Source organism: Aquarana catesbeiana, linkage group LG11, assembly GCF_042186555.1.
Source record: "Aquarana catesbeiana isolate 2022-GZ linkage group LG11, ASM4218655v1, whole genome shotgun sequence".
In the NCBI taxonomy this organism is placed as follows: domain Eukaryota; kingdom Metazoa; phylum Chordata; class Amphibia; order Anura; family Ranidae; genus Aquarana; species Aquarana catesbeiana.
Window position 1 is genome coordinate 172,005,160 of NC_133334.1, and position 20,797 is coordinate 172,025,956.

At 38.4% G+C, this 20,797-nt stretch overlaps 1 protein-coding gene across 8 annotated transcripts in view; it reads left to right on the forward strand.

Annotated features, from left to right (window-relative positions):
- Window positions 1-20,797, forward strand: part of LTBP3 (latent transforming growth factor beta binding protein 3) — a 1,979,464-nt gene that overhangs the window by 716,911 nt on the left and 1,241,756 nt on the right. For all 8 annotated transcript variants that reach the window (XM_073605046.1, XM_073605047.1, XM_073605043.1 and 5 more), the window contains exon 5: window positions 5,584-5,676. In XM_073605046.1, coding sequence (XP_073461147.1) covers window positions 5,584-5,676 — 93 coding nt within the window. The remainder of the gene's footprint in view (window positions 1-5,583; window positions 5,677-20,797) is intronic.

Here is a 20,797-nt window from a genome sequence, read left to right on the forward strand (position 1 = left end):
TATTACCCAATATATGGTATATTTAAGCAATATCACATATTGTGCACTGTCACTTTACTTAGATGTTTATAGACACGTTTATTTATTTAATGTACTATTTATTTAGTGTATTTACTAATATTAATTTGCGTGAGATCACCTTATTCACTTTTACTGTTTTAGTGTCATGTGATACACTTAGAGATTTTTCTGCATTTTGATTTCACTCTGTAGCTCTGTATTAGTTTTGTTTACTGTTCCTTGTTAGCACGAGAGATTTTATTTAACACATTACCTTGTATATCCCTGTATGTTGTGGTCGTTCAGGTGCTTATCTAATAGTTTCTTGAAACTATCGATGCCCCCCACTGAGACCACCGCCTGTGGAAGGGAATTCCACATCCTTGCCGCTCTTACAGTAAAGAACCCTCTACATAGTTTAAGGTTAAAGCTCTTTTCTTCTAATTTTAATGAGTGGCACGAGTCTTGTTAAACTCCCTTCCCCGAAAAAGTTGTATCCCTATTGTGGGGTCACCAGTACAGTATTTGTAAATTGAAATCATATCCCCTCTCAAGCGTCTGTTCTCCAGAGAGAATAAGTTCAGTGCTCGTAACCTTTCTTCATAACTAATATCCTCCAGACCCTTTATTAGCTTTGTTGCCTTTCTTTGTACTCACTCCATTTCCAGTACATCCTTCCTGAGGACTGGCGCTCAGAACTGAACAGCATACTTTAGGTGCAGCCAGACCAGAGTCTTTTAGATTGGGAGAATTATGGTTTTATCTCTGGAATTAATCCCCTTTTTAATGCATGCCAATATTCTGTTTGCTTGTTTGTTAGCAGCAGCTTGGCATTGCATGCGATCGCTGAGCCTATCATCTACTAGGATCCCCAGGTCCTTTTCCATCCTAGGTTCCCCCAGAGGTTCTCCCACCAGTGTATAGATTGCATTCAAATGCATTATTTTACATTTTTCTACATTGAATCTCATTTCCACGTAGTTGCCCATCCCATCAATTTGTTCAGAACTTTTTGCAAGGTTTCCACATCCTGCGGAGAAGTTATTGCCCTGCTTAGCTTAGTATCTTCCGCAAATACAGAGATTGAATGGTTTACCCCATCCTGCAGGTCGTTTATGAACAAATTAATCAGGATTGGTCCCAGCACAGAACCCTGGGGGACCTCACTACCCACCCCTAACCATTCTGAGTACTCCCCATTTATCACCACCCGCTGAACTCGCCCTTGTAGCCAGTTTTAAATCCATGTAGTCACCCTATGGTCCATGCCAACTGACCTTATTTTGTACAGTAAAAGTTTATGGGGAATTGTGTCAAATGATTTTGCAAAATCCAGATACACTACGTCTACGGGCCTTCCTTTATCTGGATGGCAACTCACCTCCTCATAGAAGGTTAATAGATTGGTTTGGCAAGAACGATTCTTCATGAATCCATGCTGATTACTGCTAATGATACCGTTCTCTTTATTAAAATCTTGTATATAGTCCCTTATCATCCCCTCCAAGAGTTTACATACTATTGATGTTAGGCTAACTGTTCTGTAATTCCCAGGGATGTATTTTGGGCCCTTTTTAAATATTGGTGCTACATTGGCTTTTCTCCAATCAGCTAGTACCATTCCAGTCAGTAGACTGTCAATAAAAATTAGGAACAATGGTCTGGCAATTACTTGACTGGGTTCCCTAAGTACTCTTGGGTGCAAGCCATCTGGTCCTGGTGATTTATTAATGTTAATTTTCCGAAGTCTAATTTTAATTCTGTCCTCTGTTAACCATGGAGATGCTTGCTGTGATGTGTCATGAGGATAAACACTACAGTTTTGGTTACTGAAGCCCCCCGATTCCCTTGTGAAGACTGAGGAGAAGAATAAATTCAATACCTTCGCCATCTCCCCATCCTTTGTAAAAAGATGTCCTTCCTCCTTCTTTATGGGGCCAATATGGTCTGTCCTCCCTTTTTTACTGTTTACATACTTAAAGAATTTTTGGGGATTTTCTTTTGCTCTCCTCCGCTATGTGTCTTTCATGTTCTATCTTAGCCATCCTTATTGCACCCTTACATTTCTTGTTGCATTCTTTATAAAGTCTGAATGCTGAGGATGATCCCTCAACCTTGTATTTTTTGAAGGCCTTCTCCTTTGCTTTTATATGCATTTTTACATTGGAGTTAATCCACCCAGGATTTTTAAATTTATTACCCAATGGGATGCATTGGCTAATGCCCTTATTTAATATGCTCTTAAAGCAAACCCATCTCTCCTCCGTGTTCTTTGTTCCTAAGATTTTATCCCAATTAATGCCTTCTAGCAAGGTTAGTAGTTTACGGAAGTTGGCTCTTTTGAAATTCAGTGTCTTTGTATTCCCCTTATGTTTCCTATATGTGTGTTTTATACTGAAGCCAATTGACCTGTGATCGCTGTTACCTAAATTGCCCCGTATTTCCACATCCATCATCAGGTCTGTATTGTTGGTAATCAGTAGATCCAGTAACGCTTTATTTCTAGTTGGTACGTCTACCATCTGACCCATAAAATTGTCCTGCAAGACATTTAGGAACTGGCGAGCCTTAGATGAATGCGTGGTTCCCTCCGCCCAGTCTATGTCTGGATAATTAAAATCCCCCATTATGATAACACTTCCCATCCTTGCTGCTAATCTAATTTGTGATAGGAGATCTGTCTCCCCTTCCTCCCTCAGGTTAGGGGGCCTATAGCATACTCCAAGTATTATTTTCTCCTTATCTTTATCCCTTTAGAGCTCTACCCATAAGGATTCCACCTCCTCCCTAGCTCCCTTAGTGATGTCATCTCTCACATTCACTAGTACATTATTCTTGATATATTGGCATACCCCTCCCCCCTTTTTACCCTCTCTATCCTTGCGATGAAGGGTATACCCTTGAATGGTTGCCAGCCAATCATTAGAGCTGTTGAACCAGGTCTCTGAAATTCCCGTAAAATCCAAATCCTCCTCCAGTATTTTTTGATAACATATTGCATTCATCTTACCATTAATTTTGACCAAATTTCCTGTGGCTTTGTAGCTCACACATCCCCAAAACATCAGCGATCCACCTCTGTGTTTCACATTAGGAATGGTGTACCTTTCATCATAGGCCTTGTTGACTCCTCTCCAAATGAAGCGTTTATGGTTGTGGCCAAAAAGCTCAATTTTGGTCTCATCACTCCAAATGACCAGGAGGTTTGAGGCTTGTCTTTCTTCTGTTTGGTGTATTGTAAGTGGGATACTTTGTGGCATTTCTGTAGTAATGGCTTTCCTCTGGTGACTCGACCATGCAGCCCATCTTTCTTCAAGTGCCTCCTTATTGTGCATCTTGAAACAGCCATACCACATGTTTTCAGAGAGACCTGTATTTCACCTGAAGTTATTTGTAGGTTTTTCTTTGCATCCCGAACAATTTTCCTGGCAGTTGTGGCAAAAATCTTAGTTGGTCTACCTCACTGTTTGGTTTCAACAGAACCCAGCCAGCCTTAACCCTACCTTATTAGCCATGTGTGGGGAACTGTGTCAAACGCTTTTGCAAAATCCAAGTATACCACATCCGCAGCCACCCCTCTGTCCAAGGTTTTACTTACCACCTTATAAAAAGAAATCAGGTTTGTCTGAAAACTTCTGTCTTTCATGAATCCATGCTGTCTGTTACTTAGAATATTTTTTTCCAACATGAACTCATCTATGTGGTCTTTTAATAAACTCTCCAGCATCTTCCCATCTATAAAAGTTAAAGTATGAGGTCTATAATTACTTGGTAAAGACTTTGACCCCTTTTTAAATATAGGCACCACATTGGCCTTACGCCAAGCCAGTGGTACTATTCCAGTCATTAAAGAGTCCCTAAAAATTAGAAACAATGGCTTTGAAATGACAGAGCTCAATTCTTCTAGGATCTGTGGGTCTATGCCATCCGGTCCAGGTGCTTTATTCACCTTTATTCTGTCTAAATATTTCTGGACCATATCAATTTTGAGCCATAGTGGTTCATTTGGGGCTTTGTCAATACCATCCCCATTATGGACATGAGCCCCCCCATGCTCCTTTGTATGCACAGAGCTCAAGAAAGTATTTAAGAAATATATGCCTTCCTTTTGTTCCCAGTCACTCCCTCCAAATTATTTTGTACAGAGTTCAAGAAGGTATTTAATACATATATGCCTTCTCTTTGTCCCCAGTCACCCCCTGCAGATTATTTTGCAATCTGTTGTTCATTTTGAATTTTTGTGTCCTTTATTTCCTTTTTACATGTTCTGTTATATTCTTTGTGACATTTAAACATGATAGTGTTCCTTAATTTTTATATTTTTAAAAGCACTTTTCTTATTATTTATAGCTTTTTTAAGTTTGGATGTGAGCCACATAGGCTTTATTTTTAGCCTTTTAAACTTATTGCCCATGGAAATATACTATGCAGTGTATGCACATACAGTCACTTTGAAGAGTACCCATCTCTGTTCTGTGTTCATCGATGCAAATATTCCCTCCCAGTCTAAGTCTTGGAGAGATGCCCACATCCTTGGAAAATCTGCTCTCTTAAAGTTAAGTGTTTTTATATTTCATGTTTTCTTTACATTCAGCTGTTAGCGAGGAACCTGCTGACAGCTGATGAGTCATCCTTCCCGGCCCGCTCCTTAGCAATCAACTATGGGAGGGCCCAAACTGTTTCTGGCAAATACCACATGTGATACCGCCAACAAAATCCTGGTGATAAATATCACTTTTTTTTGTCTCTGTTCCATTTGTGAATTGGACTTAAGAGCTTACCTCATTGTTTTTTGGCAATATTTACCGTCACATTTTTCATTTTGCAGTAAATACCGCATAATCGTTACTTTTTTTGTGAATTGGACTTTTTTACCGCATGCAATAATTTATGCAAATGGATCATGTGACCAAGTTATTGTATGCGGTAAACGTTAGTGAATTGACACGAAAGTGTGAAAATGTGCATGTTTTGCAGGTAATTACTAAAAAAAATTCTATTTTGCCCTTAGGGTTAACAAGTTAAATTATATCACTTTTTATTTTTACAATTTCTTTTTTGTTGTTGTTGTTTTTAAGAAAACGCTTGTTGTGATGTACAGCAGTGTAATATGCTCTTGCAAATATACTTTCTCCATAAGCTGCAGTACATCTAGACTTACTGTATATCTTGGCCTAGGAAGGTCTGATACTACATCATACCCCTGAGGTAAATTTGAGATGCAGTTTGAGTCTGAACCAATGTTTTGGTACAGTTAGTTTTTCTGCAGATCTTCAACTGTAACTTGAATCTCTCCTAACAGTTGAAATAAACAGCTGGAAATTTGCATTATAATTAAATTCTCTCAAAGCTTGTGAATATAAAAAAGGAGGGAACCAAATACAGTCATGAATGGTGTTCTTTATATACTGTATCATCTCTCCTCACTCCCTTCCCTTTTTTTCCTTCTCTCAGACTTGGATTGCAATTTTCCAGAGCCATTGGAATTAAACTACAGCATATAAAAGTGGGGGGGGGGGGGGGGTAAGTAAGATATATTAACTATTCTAGTGTCATTTCTGTGATGGTTTTTCTGCTTTACAGATGTTGGCACACAGAAATCTGCACCATTCCGAGGTGAAGTGGGCTCAGACTGTCCTCTGGGGTATAAAAGACTTAACAGCACTCATTGCCAGGGTAAGTATACTTTTTGGTGTGCTTAACTAGTAAAGTGAATGTATTTACCAGTGATATGTTATTATCATTTTATTGTCTTTTTCTATATTGTGCCAAAATATTAAACATCACTTTATAATTTGGAAGAAAAAAAACATGCACATGGATAACATAATAGATATTTATTAGCCAGTGGTTCTGAAATGGAGGCACGAATGTACATGTACCTTAGACTTACACAATCAAGTGTGTCTGTGTGTCTACCGTTTTCCATCTGCTAAGAAACACATCTAAAAGTTTTTTGAATTTATCTACACTCTCCGTTACACCTGTATTTGGGGTGCAGCGTGGTGCTGCGGCAATAACTCACTCAGGCAGGTGCAATGATAAACTTGTATTGAAGCAATGCAGCACAGTTCACAATCCAGGTAGAAAGACTAAAAAAATGAATAAAAACCAAGCGCTGATGTGGATAGATATGTGTGATATAAATAAATTGTGCTTAAAAATATATATATATACCAATATAGTTAGTGCTATGATAAAATCAGTAAATTAAAGCTGCTATCAATAAAGGGTGATCAGATAACCAAACAAATAGTACTAAGTATAAAATTGATGCGCTTTAAATAAATAGTGCACAATATGCTGCTGCGACTAAGCTTAAATCCAGGAATAAAAAATGCATACATGTGAATAAAATAGATAAATAATTATGGTGCTAATACATGTGTTAAAATTGCCAAGATAAATCTTCAAATTGGTGATGTGACGGTGAATATAAATAAAATAATAATGACACTCTGAGTACAATGTCCAGGCAGAGATAAATAGTGGGGGAAAGTAAAAATAATTAAACAGTTCCTTCCCTTAATCCAGATTGATTGACTCACTGGGTTAGATCGTTTGTATCAGGATATTTATATTTTCTTGCATCCCACTTTAGCCATAATACTGCTGGTGATTCGGCTCTCAGGATAAAGGTTTTATGCAAAGCAAGCAAAGAAAAAATAGATCATTGTGCAGTGAACTTACTAGATAGTACACAAGCAAAACAGGGACAAGAGATACATTCACAAACTCCCGGTCTATTAGAAGCATTCAAATATGCAGATTGCAGTCAGCCACTGTGGACGAGGTTTCCCATAGAGAAACAGCTGCTGTTAACCTTCAGGTGTATTGCAGCACTGAACGTCCTAAGCTCCTCCCACGCATTGCATCACTGATCCTTTTCAAGGATCAAAAAAGTCACGTGTCAGTGATGCAACGTGTGGGAGGAGCTTAGGACGTTCAGTGCTGCAATACACCTGAAGGTTAACAGCAGCTGTTTCTCTATGGGAAACCTCGTCCACAGCGGCTGACTGCAATCTGCATATTTGAATGCTTCTAATAGACCGGGAGTTTGTGAGTGTATCTTTTGTCCCTATTTTGCTTGTGTACTATCTAGTAAGTTCACTGCACAATGATCTATTTTTTCTTTGCTTGCTTTGCATTAAACCTTTATCCTGAGAGCTGAATCACCAGCAGTATTATGGCTAAAGTGGGATGCAAGAAAAACTAAATATCCTGATACAAACGATCTAACCCAGTGAGTCAATCAATCTGGATTAAGGGAAGGAACTGTTTAATTATTTTTACTTTCCCCCACTATTTATCTCTGCCTGGACATTGTACTCAGAGCGTCATTATTATTTTATTTATATTCACCGTCACATCACCAATTTGAAGATTTATTTTGTCAATTTTAACACATTTATTAACACCATAATTATTTATCTATTTTATTCACATGTATGCATTTTTTATTCCTGGATTTAAGCTTAGTCGCAGCAACATATTGTGCACTATTTATTTAAAGCGCATCAATTTTATACTTAGTACAGGTAGAAAGACTGCCCAACCAGGTACACTCACGGTTATGTCAACGTGAATAGAGCGAGAGAAGGGCAGAATGCAGCTGGCCAGATGTCCAGAGGAGATGCGACCCTAAGTTTTCCTCCTCTTCAGGAACCTTTCCCTACCTCTAGGACAGTCCCTAACAGACAGGGTACCTTTCCATGCACACCCACTCACATAAAGCATGACAAACCACAGGGGCCAGGGCCTTAAATAGGCTCTGGCTGACCAAAGATGGCTGCCAGAGTCACATGGGGCAACGGCATACAATCGGATCACTTCCTCAGTGACCCAGGAAATCATAGAGGAACCAATACAGATACAGAGCCAATGCGGTTTAGCACCACCTTCAGTGGAGAAAATAAAATGCACCTGCCTACACATCACCTTCTACATCCTTATTGCCCTAACAGTAAAGAACCCCTTACACAGTTTAAGATTACATCGCTTCTCATCCAACTTCATTGTCTGGCATCTCTTCTACAGGGAGAATAAGCTAATGTTTGTAGTCATTCCTCATAACTTAGATTATGAGGTGATTCTGATCCGCTTTTGAGTTACTATTTGCAGTTTAAAGTCAGACACAGCTGAGTGAAGAAAACTAAAGGAGTAATAAACAGAACTTTAGTTATGTATCCGGGTGGCCCCGCCCCCTCTGACGCCACGGGAAGCCATTGAGAAGTCCCCGTGCATTAGAGGGGGCGGGGTCACCCGGGTACATCACTGTGTGGCCCCGCCCTCAGTTATAAAAGAACTGTCATCAGGCGGGTGCCTCCCATGGAGGTGGATCTCTTTTATTTTATTTTTCGGTCTGTCGGCGGAGCCATAGAAGAAGATGAATGGACTTCGTGGGACATTTTAAATTTTTATTTTTTAATAAAGGACTTGTCCCAAGGTGTGCCTTGTGGTTTTTTAACATTTTGACACTTTTTTTGTGAAATGGTACGGGTACAATGTACCCGTTACCATTTCAAACAGGGGGGACTGGGATCTCCCCTTGTTAAAGGGGGCTTCCAGATTCTGATAAGCCCCCTGCCCACAGACCCCCACAACCACCGGGCAAGGGTTGTGGGGATGAGGCCCTTGTCCCCAACATGGGGACAAGGTGCTTTGGGCATGTGGCATGAGGGCATGTGGCCTGGTACGGTTCATGAGGGCAGGGGGCGCTCTCTTATCAGCCCCTCTTTTCCTGTGGCCTGCCAGGTTGCGTGCTCGGATAAGGGTCTGGTATGGATTTTTAGGGGGACCCCCAGGCCATTTTTTTTATTTTGGCGTGGGGTTCCCCTTAAAATCAATTCCAGACCTAAAGGGCATGGTATAGATTTTGAGAGGGACCCCTACGCCATTTTTTTTTTTATTGGAGCAGGGTTCCCCTTAATATTCATATCAGACCCAAAGGGCCTGGTAATGGACTGGGGGGGATCCCATGCCATTTATTTCAATGACTTTTATCTGTATTGCTGGGACCCGATAATTCATTATAGTCGCGAGTAGTTTTAAATGACTTTTTTCCTTTAGAAATGTCATTTTGTGCAGGGACTGTTCTAAACACTGGAAAAATGCGCCACTTTACAGGCATACTATAGACTCCCCCCAAGTACGAAATTTAAAGGAATATTTCACTTTTATTCTTTCACTATTAAAATCACTGCTCCCGAAAAAACGTCAGTTTTTAAAACTTTCTTTTGCATTGATACCCCCAGGGGCAGGACCCAGGTCCCCAAACACATTTTATGACAATACCATGCATATAAGTCTTTAAAGCCTTTTGATTTCTCCCATAGACTTTTAAAGGGTGTTCCGCGGCTTTCGAATTTGCCGCAAACACCCCAAATTGTTCGCTATTCGGCGAACACCTGATGAACTTAGGTTCGACTCGAACATCGGGCTCATCCCTATGACTGAAGCATCTGACTATATCCCCTGCTCCTGCAGACCCAGGCTCATCATCTGCCAGTGGGGCCTCAGCATCTTCTCCTCAAGAGCTGGCCAGCTCAAATCCTACCGTTGTGATGACTCCCCTCCGAACCAAGAGTTCCCATGCCTGAACGATTCTGGGGTAATCGAAAGAAGTTCAGAGCTTTCAAAAATGCTTGCCTACTGTACCTTGCTCTCCAGCCAAGAACTTTTTCTGCAGAGTCTGTAAAAGGGGGTTTTATTATCTCTTCGCTTTCGGAAGAACCCAAGGCATGGGTCCATAACCTGCTCAAACAGAAAAGCCCTGTATTAAACTCTGGGGATACCTTCTTTAAATCTATGGCTCAGCTTTTTGATGACCCACAGCCTACAGCCACTGCTGAAACCAATCTGCACATGCTGTTCCAAGGGAAACGCCTGCTTGAGGACTATACTGCGGACTTTCAAAAATGGTTTGCTGACACCGGGTGGAACGAGGCCGCCCTCGAATATCAATATCGCCATGGCTTCTCAGAGACTGTTAAAGATGAACTAGCCTGAGTTGAAACCTCTGCTACACTGGAGGGCCTAATCCAACTGGCCATCGCGCTTGGCGGGTGCCTGTGGGAGTGGCGGCCTGAATGCTTTCAGACTTTCCGGCCTACCTGGATGCTACCTAAAGTTCCACCAGTTCATCCCACTCTACCTGCTCCCTCCTCTTCTACTGCTTCCAAATGTGAACCCATGCAACTTGGTTTGGTCCGTTCTCTGACGGTTGATGAGAAGCAATGTTGCCATTAGGCCAATCTTTGCCTGTACTGCAGAGGAGCCAGCCAATTCCTACAGGATTGCCCTGTGAGGCCCAGTAAGTCACGTCAACAGCATACAGTGAATTTTCATATGGCTAGTCCTATCCCATCTTGTCCTCCCTGTCTCCCTACAGGTGGCCGAAGAAGAAATGAGGTTCCAAGCCATCGTTGATTCCGGGGCTTGCAGCTGCTGCTTGGACTATTCCCTGGCAAAGAGACTTTGTATTTCGCTACACGATAAGAGACAGAGCCTTAAAATACATCTAGCCGATGGCTCTCTACCCTGCTCTGGACCTGTTACCCAGAAAACCATGCCCATTCTCACCATTACAGACTCCGGCCACCAAGAATTTTTCTGCTTTTATATCATCTGCTCACCTATGTTTCCTATTATTCTAGGACTTACTTGGCTACAGGCCCATAATCCACACATAGATTGGAGCAAGAAAGAGATATCCTTTTCTTCTGCTTATTGTTCACAGCACTGTCATATTCCAAGTATTCCTAATTTGGCCAACTGCCTGACTATTCAACACGCTTCCAATATACACCAGGATATCCCTCTAGTGTACCAAGAGTTCATGGACATTTTTGATAAGAAAAAAGCCGACAAACTCCCACCACATCGGCCTTATGATTTTCCAATTGAATTACTACCCGGAGCTGAAATTCCATTTGGCTGAATATTCCCCTTATCAGAGATCTAGTTGGAGGCATTACGGATTTATATCAACGAAAACCTTGAAAAGGGTTTCATCTGCCCTTCCTCATCCCCTGCTGAAGCTGGAATATTCTTCGTCGAGAAGAAGAATGGCACCTTCAGACCCTGTGTGGATTACAGAGATCTCAGTAAGATTACTACAAGGAAACGCTACCCGCTCCCCCTCATCCCTGAATTGTTCAAGAGGTTCCGAACAGCCCATATCTTTACTAAGCTGGTCCTACGAGGAACCTATAATCTTGTACGAATCCGGGAGGGAGACGAGTGGAAGACGGTTTTCAGATCACGGTTTGGTCATTTTGAGTATCTTGTCATGCCATTTGGACTATGCAATGCACCAGCCAGGAATATCTTGACAACTTTGTGATTGTCTATCTCAATGACATCCTTATCTTCTCTGCCACATTTGAACTTCATCAAAACCATGTAAAAAAAGGTACTCACAACTCTCAGAACGTGGACTTTATGTAAAAGCAGAAAAGTGCGATTTTGAAAGATCAATTGTTCAGTTCCTAGGATTTGTCATCTTCACCAAGAGAATCGCAATGGATCCATAGAAGGTCAAGGCAATTCTTGAATGGCCAGCCCCTATGGACAAAAAAGGAGTCCAACGATTTATAGACTTTGCCAGTTTCTATCGATGGTTCATGAAGGGGTTCTCTGCAATCATTGTACCCATTACCCAGTTGACTCGTCCTCAGGTTCGATTCCAGTGGCCCCAAGAAGCCGAAGTCACCTTTGATAAATTGAAGAAGCTGTTCAGTTCCACTCCAGTTTTACAACATCCTGATCCAGCCCCACCCTATGTGCTGGAGGTGGACACCTCAGAAATAGCCACAAGGACAGTCTTGGAAGAAGAAACTAAAGTAGATATGGCGCTGTTCTTATTGTTTGGGGGGCTAATTAGAACCATTGACATTACCAATTAGTGGAATGAGTTGGGTTAATGATAGGGAGAGAAGGGTAGATTACAGTTAGTGCTACTCTAAGTGCCTGTTAATATGTACTGCTCATTAAACCCCTCTTTAGGGTAAGCAAAGGTGCCTGCTTAAACAACTTATTCTCCCAATTTGAATAAAAAATAAATAATAAATATTAAAAATAAAAATAAAAATAAAAATAACTTAAACCGGTATGGTGATACTAATAAATTAATTAGACATCAAAGTGTATATAATACAAATCCAAAATAGTTGTATCTATACGTATTTGGATACTATGTGTACTGTGAACACAATCTACCATGCCCTATTTATCAACATAAATAAAATGGAAATATTTAATATATATGAAAAATAAAAATAAAATGAAACCAGTCTGAAACAAATGATAAAAAATCACCTGTATGTAAACTTTCAGATTGCCAATATGGCTATCCCAACATAATAGTGCAATTTATATAAATTCAGTAAAGTGCTATGTGCCACTAAAAAAACGACGATACTGATATTAATGAAACCAATAATCCAAAATCATTTGAAATCAATAAAGTGCTCTTGTGCCAGTGAAAAGTCCACATTTGATTTGATTCACTTCCCCCTGAGTCATCACACCGTGCGTGCCTTATTCATGCTCCTATTATGGCTGCACTCACCAGATACTTCACCCCCTCCTGGGGTCTGAGGCATCCACAGTATATGCCACTGTGTAGCAATTTAGGGTATATCTCGTCCTTCTTGTTGGTTACGAAACGATCCCATCATATACCAATCATCATAAAAAGAGAGAGGGAGCCCAATAGCGTAATACTGTAGCAAACCGTTTATTGCACAAATAGTGGAAAGGTACTCACATTCAATTGGAATAAAACAAGCATATATTGCTGACACCAGCGCCTGTAACCGGAAATGATGCAAGGATGTATGCTGACTCCGCCCTACGTGTTTCATCACTCTGACTTCATCTGGAGCATGCATAGTGCCTGCTTCATTCCCTATTAATAATGCTCTGTAATTTGCATGTCTCCATGATAATTACGGCGGCCATTTTGGGAGTGATATTGCAGACCGAAGATCGCGGTTACGGCGGCCATTTTTGGTATGATTTTTGAACACCGTAGACCACTGAGGCTATGTTTATGTGTAGATCGCGGCCATTTTTTATGTGATTTATTAGACCGGAGTCCGCATCTCAATAGAATAGGTTTATATCATTCGTTTTAACTAAAATTGCTAAATATTACTGTATCCATAGTATGTATACTGGTAAACTATATGTGCAATTCATTATGATGAAGCCTCCTGCAATATCACCCTGCATTACAGATACCTTTGCTACTATAAGATATCGGATAATTAAAATTACATATAAAATACATATCAAATACATTTTTAATGTTTAATGGTTTGAAAAATATTAGAAAAAAATAAAAATAATAACAATTAGAAATTAGAAATGGATATAAACCGAATAACCAGACTCCAAACCAGTTATATATCCATATGAAAAAATATATATTGGTGAAATTACAGTGAAAATTGAAAAATAAAAATAAAATAATGAAAAATTAAAATTAAAAATTGAAAATTAAAATTAAAAAAATTAATTAATTAAATAATAAAAAATAAAAATTAAAAATTAAAGAAGGGGGAATATTTATATATAAAATATAAAATGTGGGGAAAAGGCCACAGATACTAATAAGAGGTATATATGTATGAAGCCTCAGATATTTAAGAGAATATAATATAGTATGTCTGGTAAGATGGATTTCCAAAAAATGTATATATTAAAAATTTGTTAAACAATTGAGATCTATATCTATATTCATTCCAGTTGGTTGGAGGGTATCTAATTGGAAGATCCATTTTGTTTCATTTTGGGAGATCTTGATTTTTTTATTTTCACACCTCTAATGTCCCTTGATTTTGTCTATGCCATAGAATACCATACATGTTGAGTCTTTGTTGTGGTAATCTCTAAAGTGCCTAGAGACACTATGGGGTTGATTTACTAAAACTAGAGAGTGCAAAATCTGCTGCAGCAGTGCACGGTAGCCAATCAGATTCTAACTTCAGCTTGTTCAATTAGGCCTTGACAAAAAACCTGGAAGCTGATTGGTTTCTATGCAGAGCTGCAACGGATGTCGCACTCTCCAGTCCCAGTGTTTGTTAAAACCATTCTTAATATTATTAATGTATTCTCAGATTCTCACAATTCTCATGTTGTTCTGCCAGCATATTGTTTACGGCATGGGCACTCTAACACATATGTTACATGAGTGCTGTTACATGTTATCAGTTCCTTTATAGTATGTTTAGTTCCATTTGCCGTAGAAATAAAATCCATTTTTTTTTCTTACTGGTTCTTTTACTTTTCTTGCATGGAAGGCATTTTCCACATTTGAAAAAACATTTGAGGTGGTTTGAGATTCTAATTTGTTTTGGGGGGTCCAAAGCATTATGAACCAATCTATTCCTAAGGTTTAGTGCTTTCCTGTAAATGAAGGTAGGTCTTGATGATATGGCAGTTTTCAAGATTTTGTCAGATTGGAGAATTAGCCAATGTTTTTTTACAATTTTCTCTAATGCCTTGTGTTGTATCCCGTAATAAAGGCCACATCTGTTTTTTGTTTCTTATTTATTCTTATTGTCATTACTCTTGCCTTCTATCATTTGATTTCTATCCATGGATTTGATTTTCTCCTTCAATAATACTAGTTCATTCTTCTTATATCCTTTTTCCACAAATCTTTTTATGATAGTGTCTGCTTGAGAATTGTAGTCTTCTATGTTGCTACAATTTCTAAACATCCTCATTAGTTCCTAATCCATTGGCGATGATGGCAACTGTTGGTTGGGATATAAGAAGGTTCTTGTCCCAATACGTCCATTGTTCTTATACAGCTGTAGGTCTAAATAATCGATGGTTTGTTTATTCCAAGTACCCCAGAAGGTGATCCCATAGATGTTCTGATTAATTTCTTCAAAGAAGGATTGTAATTCCATTTCTGTTCCCTTCCAAATGATCATGATATCATCGATGTATCTTCAATACATTTTTAAATTATTTCTCTGTACACTAAATATCTGTTCTTCTTCCCAATGGCTGAGGAATAAATTAGCTACACTGGGCATATTTCGCCCCAATGAAGTAATCTCCCCTGTGCCAAAAATAGTTATTATTCATGGCTAATTTTAGGCCTTCCAGGATGTATTGGATTTGTTCCTCTTTCATATCTGTTTGTTTATGTAATGCCCAATCAACACTATTGATTCCATCATTTTGTATTATATTAGTGTACAATGAATTCACATCGATTGTAACTATCAATATATATAATTTTCTTCAATTTCAAGATGTCTTAGTTCATCTATCAGCTGTCTACTATCTTTAAGATAGGATTTACCTTCTTTTACCAATGGTTGTAGATAGCCATCTAAATATGATCCCAACCGAGAAAAAAGTGAGTCTATCCCACTGATTATTGGCCTACCTGGTGGGTTTGTTTGACTCTTGTGGATTTTAGGGACATAATAAATCACGGGTGTTTTGGCTGCCTCTGGTAATAAGAAAATTGCCTCTTTCTTGGTAAGAATTCCTTTATCTTCTCCTTTCTTGACAAACTTTTTGAGTTCCTTCTCATATTCCATTCTTGGATTGCCTTTCAACTTTATGTATGTAATTGGTTCATTCAATAATTTTGTCATCTCAAGTTCATAGTCCTTTTTATTAAGGATTACAAGCCCCCCCTTTATCAGCCGGACGTATGATTATTTTTTTTTCTTTTCTATTTCCTTTATGGTTTTCCAAATATTGTTTCTCTTTGATTTTGTTACATTTAATTTCTTGATATCTTCTGCCACCATTTTTTTAAAGACTGTTAGGCTCTCATTTTGTTGTATCTTCGGGTTAAAAGTGGAATTGTTCCTTAGACTGGAATGTTTGTAGGTAGTAGTTCCTTTTTCTATTTGTTTCTTTTCTCTTAAGGCATAGAATTTCTTAATGTTCATTTTTCTCACAAATTTTTGCAAATCAATGTAGGCTTCAAATTTGTCTAATTCCTTGTCTGGAGCATATTTTAGGCCAAGGTTCAAAGTTTTTAATTCCTCTTCATTGAAAACTACCTCACTTAGGTTAAAAATACCTTCCCCTAGTACTCTTCTTTTTCTTGATCCCCCCACGTTTTCCTCTGGTCCGTTTCTTCTTACCCATCTCTGGGGCCTGTATGTTGCATTTCTCCTTTCTTCTTGTCTGTATTCCTCTGTTTCCCAATCATTTCCCCTCCTTTCCATTTTTGTGGTTATTCTTGGATTCCACCCTTGCTGTCCCCCTTGAAGCCTGGGGTCTCCCTGATGTTGATTCCTTATTGGATATCTGAAGGGTCTCCATCCTCCTTGTGGTCAATACGGGGCGAAATTCCCTCTTTTTACTGGTGGTCTCCCTCTGAATTCCCTTGGAAAAAAATCCCTCCTGAATTGAGGTTCCCTATAAAGGGTATAATCTGGGTCATATCTTAATGGAGAGAATCTGTTCCGATGTCTGGGTATTCTTGGTGTAATAAAAGTAGTGTTAGGTTGTTGTGTTCTGTAATTATCTTCCCGTCTATGAGTACGATGTATTGGGCTTTTTTCCTCTCTTCTTTGGATTGGTGTAGGTTGTTCTACTTGTACTCTTCTAGGTGTTCTATTTTCTCCTATTCTTTCAATTTGCCATACAGGTTCTTCTAATTCTGGGGTGTTTTCTCTTGATTCCTCCACCATAGAGATATTGTTTTCATTTTCATTATAGGTGTCACCCATCTTCCATTTGTAAACCTGATGGTTTTTGTAGTCCAGCACATCTCTCTTGAATTTTTTCTGTTTTTTCTGTTCTATTTCTTTATCATGCCGTAAACAATTTGTGGGTAGAACAAGAGAATTACATGTGATAATCCGAGAACACATTAATAATACTAAAAATGGTTTTAACAAACATAGTGTCTCTAGGCACTTTAGAGATTACCACAACAAAGACCCAACATGTATGGTATTCTATGGCATAGACAAAATCAAGGGACATTGGAGGGGTGAAAATAAGAAAATCAAGATCTCCCAAAATGAAACAAAATGGATCTTCCAATTAGATGCCCTCCAACTGACTGGAATGAATATAGATATAGATCTCAATTGATTTTGTTTTTAATATAGACTTTTTTTGGAAATTCATCTTACCAGACATACTATATTATATTCTCTTAAATATCTGAAGCTTTATACATATATACCTCTTATCAGTATTTGTGGCCTTTTCCCCATATTTAATATTTTATATATAAATATTCCCCCTTCTTTAATTTTTAATTTTTATTATTTAATTAATTTTTTTATTTTAATTTTCAATTTTTAATTTTAATTTTTCATTATTTTATTTTTATTTTTTCAATTTTCATTGTAATTTCACCAATATATATTTTTTCATATGGATATATAACTGGTTTGGAGTCTGGGGATTTGGTTTATATCCATTTCTAATTTCTAATTGTTATTATTTTTATTTTTTTCTAATATTTTTCAAACCATTAAACATTAAAAATGTATTTTATATGTATTTTATATGTAATTTTAATTATCTGGTATCTTATAGTAGCAAAGCAGGGTGATATTGCAGGAAGCTTTATCATAATGCATTGGACATTTAGTTTACCAGTATACATACTATGGATACAGTAATATTTAGCAAATTTAGTTAAAACGAATGATATAAGCCAATTCTATTGAGATGCGGACTCCGGTCTAATAAATCACATCAAAAATGGCCGCGATCTACACATAAACATAGCCTCAGCGGTCTACGGTCTTCAAAATCATACCCAAAATGGCCGCTGTAACCGCGATCTTTGGTTTGCAATATCACTCCCAAAATGGCTGCTGTAATTATCATAGAGACATGCAAATTACAGAGCATTATAAATAGGGAATGAGGCAGGCACTATGCACGCTCCAGATGACGTCCGAGTGACAAAACGCCTAGAGCGGAGTCAGCATACATCCTTGCATCATTTACAGGCGCTGGTGTCAGCAATATATGCTTGTTTTATTCCAAGGGAATGTGAGTACCTTTCCACTATTTGTGCAATAAACGGTTTGCTACAGTATTACGCTATTGGGCTCCCTCTCTCTTTTTATGATGATTGGTATATGATGGGATCGTTTCGTAACCAACAAGAAGGATGAGATATACCCTAAATTGCTACACAGTGGCATATACTGTGGATGCCTCAGACCCCAGGAAGGGGTGAAGTATCTGGTGAGTGCAGCCATAATAGGAGCACCTATAAGGCACGCACGGTGTGATCACTCAGGGGGAAGTAAATCAAATCAAATGTGGACTTTTCACTGGCACAAGAGCACTTTATTGATTTCAAATGATTTTGGATTATTGGTTTCATTAATGTCGGTATAGTTGGTTTTTTAGTGGCACATAGCACTTTATTGAATTTATATAAATTGCACTATTATGTTAGGATAGCCATATTTGCAATCTGAAAGTTTACATACACGTGAATTTTTATCATTTGTTTCAGATTGGTTTCATTTTATTTTTATTTTTCATATATATTAAATATTTCCATTTTATTTATGTTGATAAATAGGGCATGGTAGACTGTGTTCACAGTACACATAGTATCTAAATATGTATAGCTACCACTATTTTGGATTTGTATTATATACACTTTGATGCCTAATTAATTTATTAGTATCACCATACCGGTTTAAGTTATTTTTATTTTTACTTTTATTTTTACTATTTATTATTTATTCAAATTGGGAGATTAAGTTGTTTAAGCAGGCACCTTTGCTTACCCTAAAGAGGGGTTTAACTAGCAGTACATATTAGCAGGCACTTAGTAGAGTAGCACTAACTGTAATCTACCTTTCTCTCCCTATCATTAACCCAACTCATTCCACTAATTGGTACTGTCAGTGGTACTAATTAGCCCTCCAAATAATAAGAACAGTGCCATATCTACTTTAGTTTCTTCTTCCATTTCTCATTTACTCCACCTAGTGGTAGTAATTTGGTAGAGGCAGCAGTTCCATTAATCAATTCCAACCCTTGTGCTGGTACTTATTCCTTTGCGCAGATACATTTCTTTTTCTTTTCACAGGGGCAGTCTTGTCCCAACATCAAGTGCCTAAGGCACTCCTTCACCCTGTAGCCTTTGCCTCATAGAAGATGAGTCCACCAGAGAAAAACTATGACGTGGGCGACCAAGAACTATTGGCCATCAAATTTGCCTTAGGAGAATGGAGGTACCTGCTTGAGGGGGCTGCTCATCCCATTATGATCTTTTTTCAAATCAGATTTTCTCTTTATTTTTTAATTTTTTTATACCACAATAACATATACACAAACATAACATTGAAATCAAAATACAAAAAAAATACACAAAGCAAAAAAAAAAGGGGGGGGGGCAATTTTAACCTACCCCTCTTCCCACTCCTTCCACTCACACAAGTCAATACACGATCCTTTTAGCCTATAAATAAAAACTGTTTTTCTTTTCCATACATCTATATTCTGGCAAAGGTAAAGATAGCCCAGTAGACATATTAAATAATCCACTGAAAGATTCAAATCTCAAAGCCCATTAAGTGTACCCACAACCTCTGCCCAATACTTCTGAAGTTTCGGGCATCGCTATAGTAAATGTATCAATGACCCCAGATTGCCACATCTGGAGCAAGCTGAGTCGGTTGTTAAGCCAATATTAAACAAAAATTATGGGGTCCTATACGCCCTGTGCAATATATAAAATTGTGTTAGTCTAAATGAGGGTGAAAGAGATACAAGGGGAAGAGCCCGAAGAATCTTATCCCAGACATAGTCAGCGTCAATATCGCGCTCCCATTTCTCTCTAGATGGACAATGAAATTTATTAGATGTATACTGTAATAGAGACTTATATGTAGCTGTTATTAGACCTTTAGTAGCGGTTGCCTGAACTACTCTTTCCAAAACTGGGACTGCGGGAAACAAAACAGGAGAAGAAGAAAACGTGGCATATAACCCATGTGGCAGCTGCAAAAATTGGTAGAACCATCTAGGGTTTAACCGGTTCAATACCGGGCCTTTTCACCCCCTTCCTTCCCAGACCAATTTTTAGTTTTCAGCACTGTTGCAATTTAAACGACAATTGCGCGGTCGTTCGACGTTGTACCCAAACAAAATTGACGTCCTTTTTTCCCCACAAATAGAGCTTTCTTTTGGTGGTATTTGATCACCTCTGCGGTTTTTATTTTTTGCGCTATAAACAAAAGAAGAGCGACAATTTTGAAAAAAAACACAATATTTTTTACTTTTTGCTATAATAAATATCCCAATTTAAAAAAAAAAAAAAAAAAAAATGTTCTCAGTTTCAGCCGATACGTATTCTTCTACATATTTTTGGTAAAATAAATCGCAATAAGCGTATATTGATTGGTTTGCGCAAAAGTTATAGCGTCTAAAAAATACAGGATAGATTTATGGCATTTTTAAAAAAAAATTATTTATTTTTTTTTTTTTTACTAATAATAGCGGCGATCGCGATTTTTTTTCGTGACTGCGACATTATGGCGGACACATGGGACACTTTTGACACATTTTTGGGACCATTCACATTTATACAGCGATCAATGCTACAAAATTGCATTGATTACTGTGTAAATGTGACAGGCAGTGAAGGGGTTAACCACTAGGGGGACACAAGGGGTTAAATGTGTTTCCTAGGGAATGCTTCTAACTGTAGGGGGTGGGGACGTACAAGGGGAGGAGACCGATCAGTGTTCCGCTGTACTGGGAACACAGATCGCTCTCCTCTCACCTGACAGGACGTGGATCTGTGTGTTTACACACA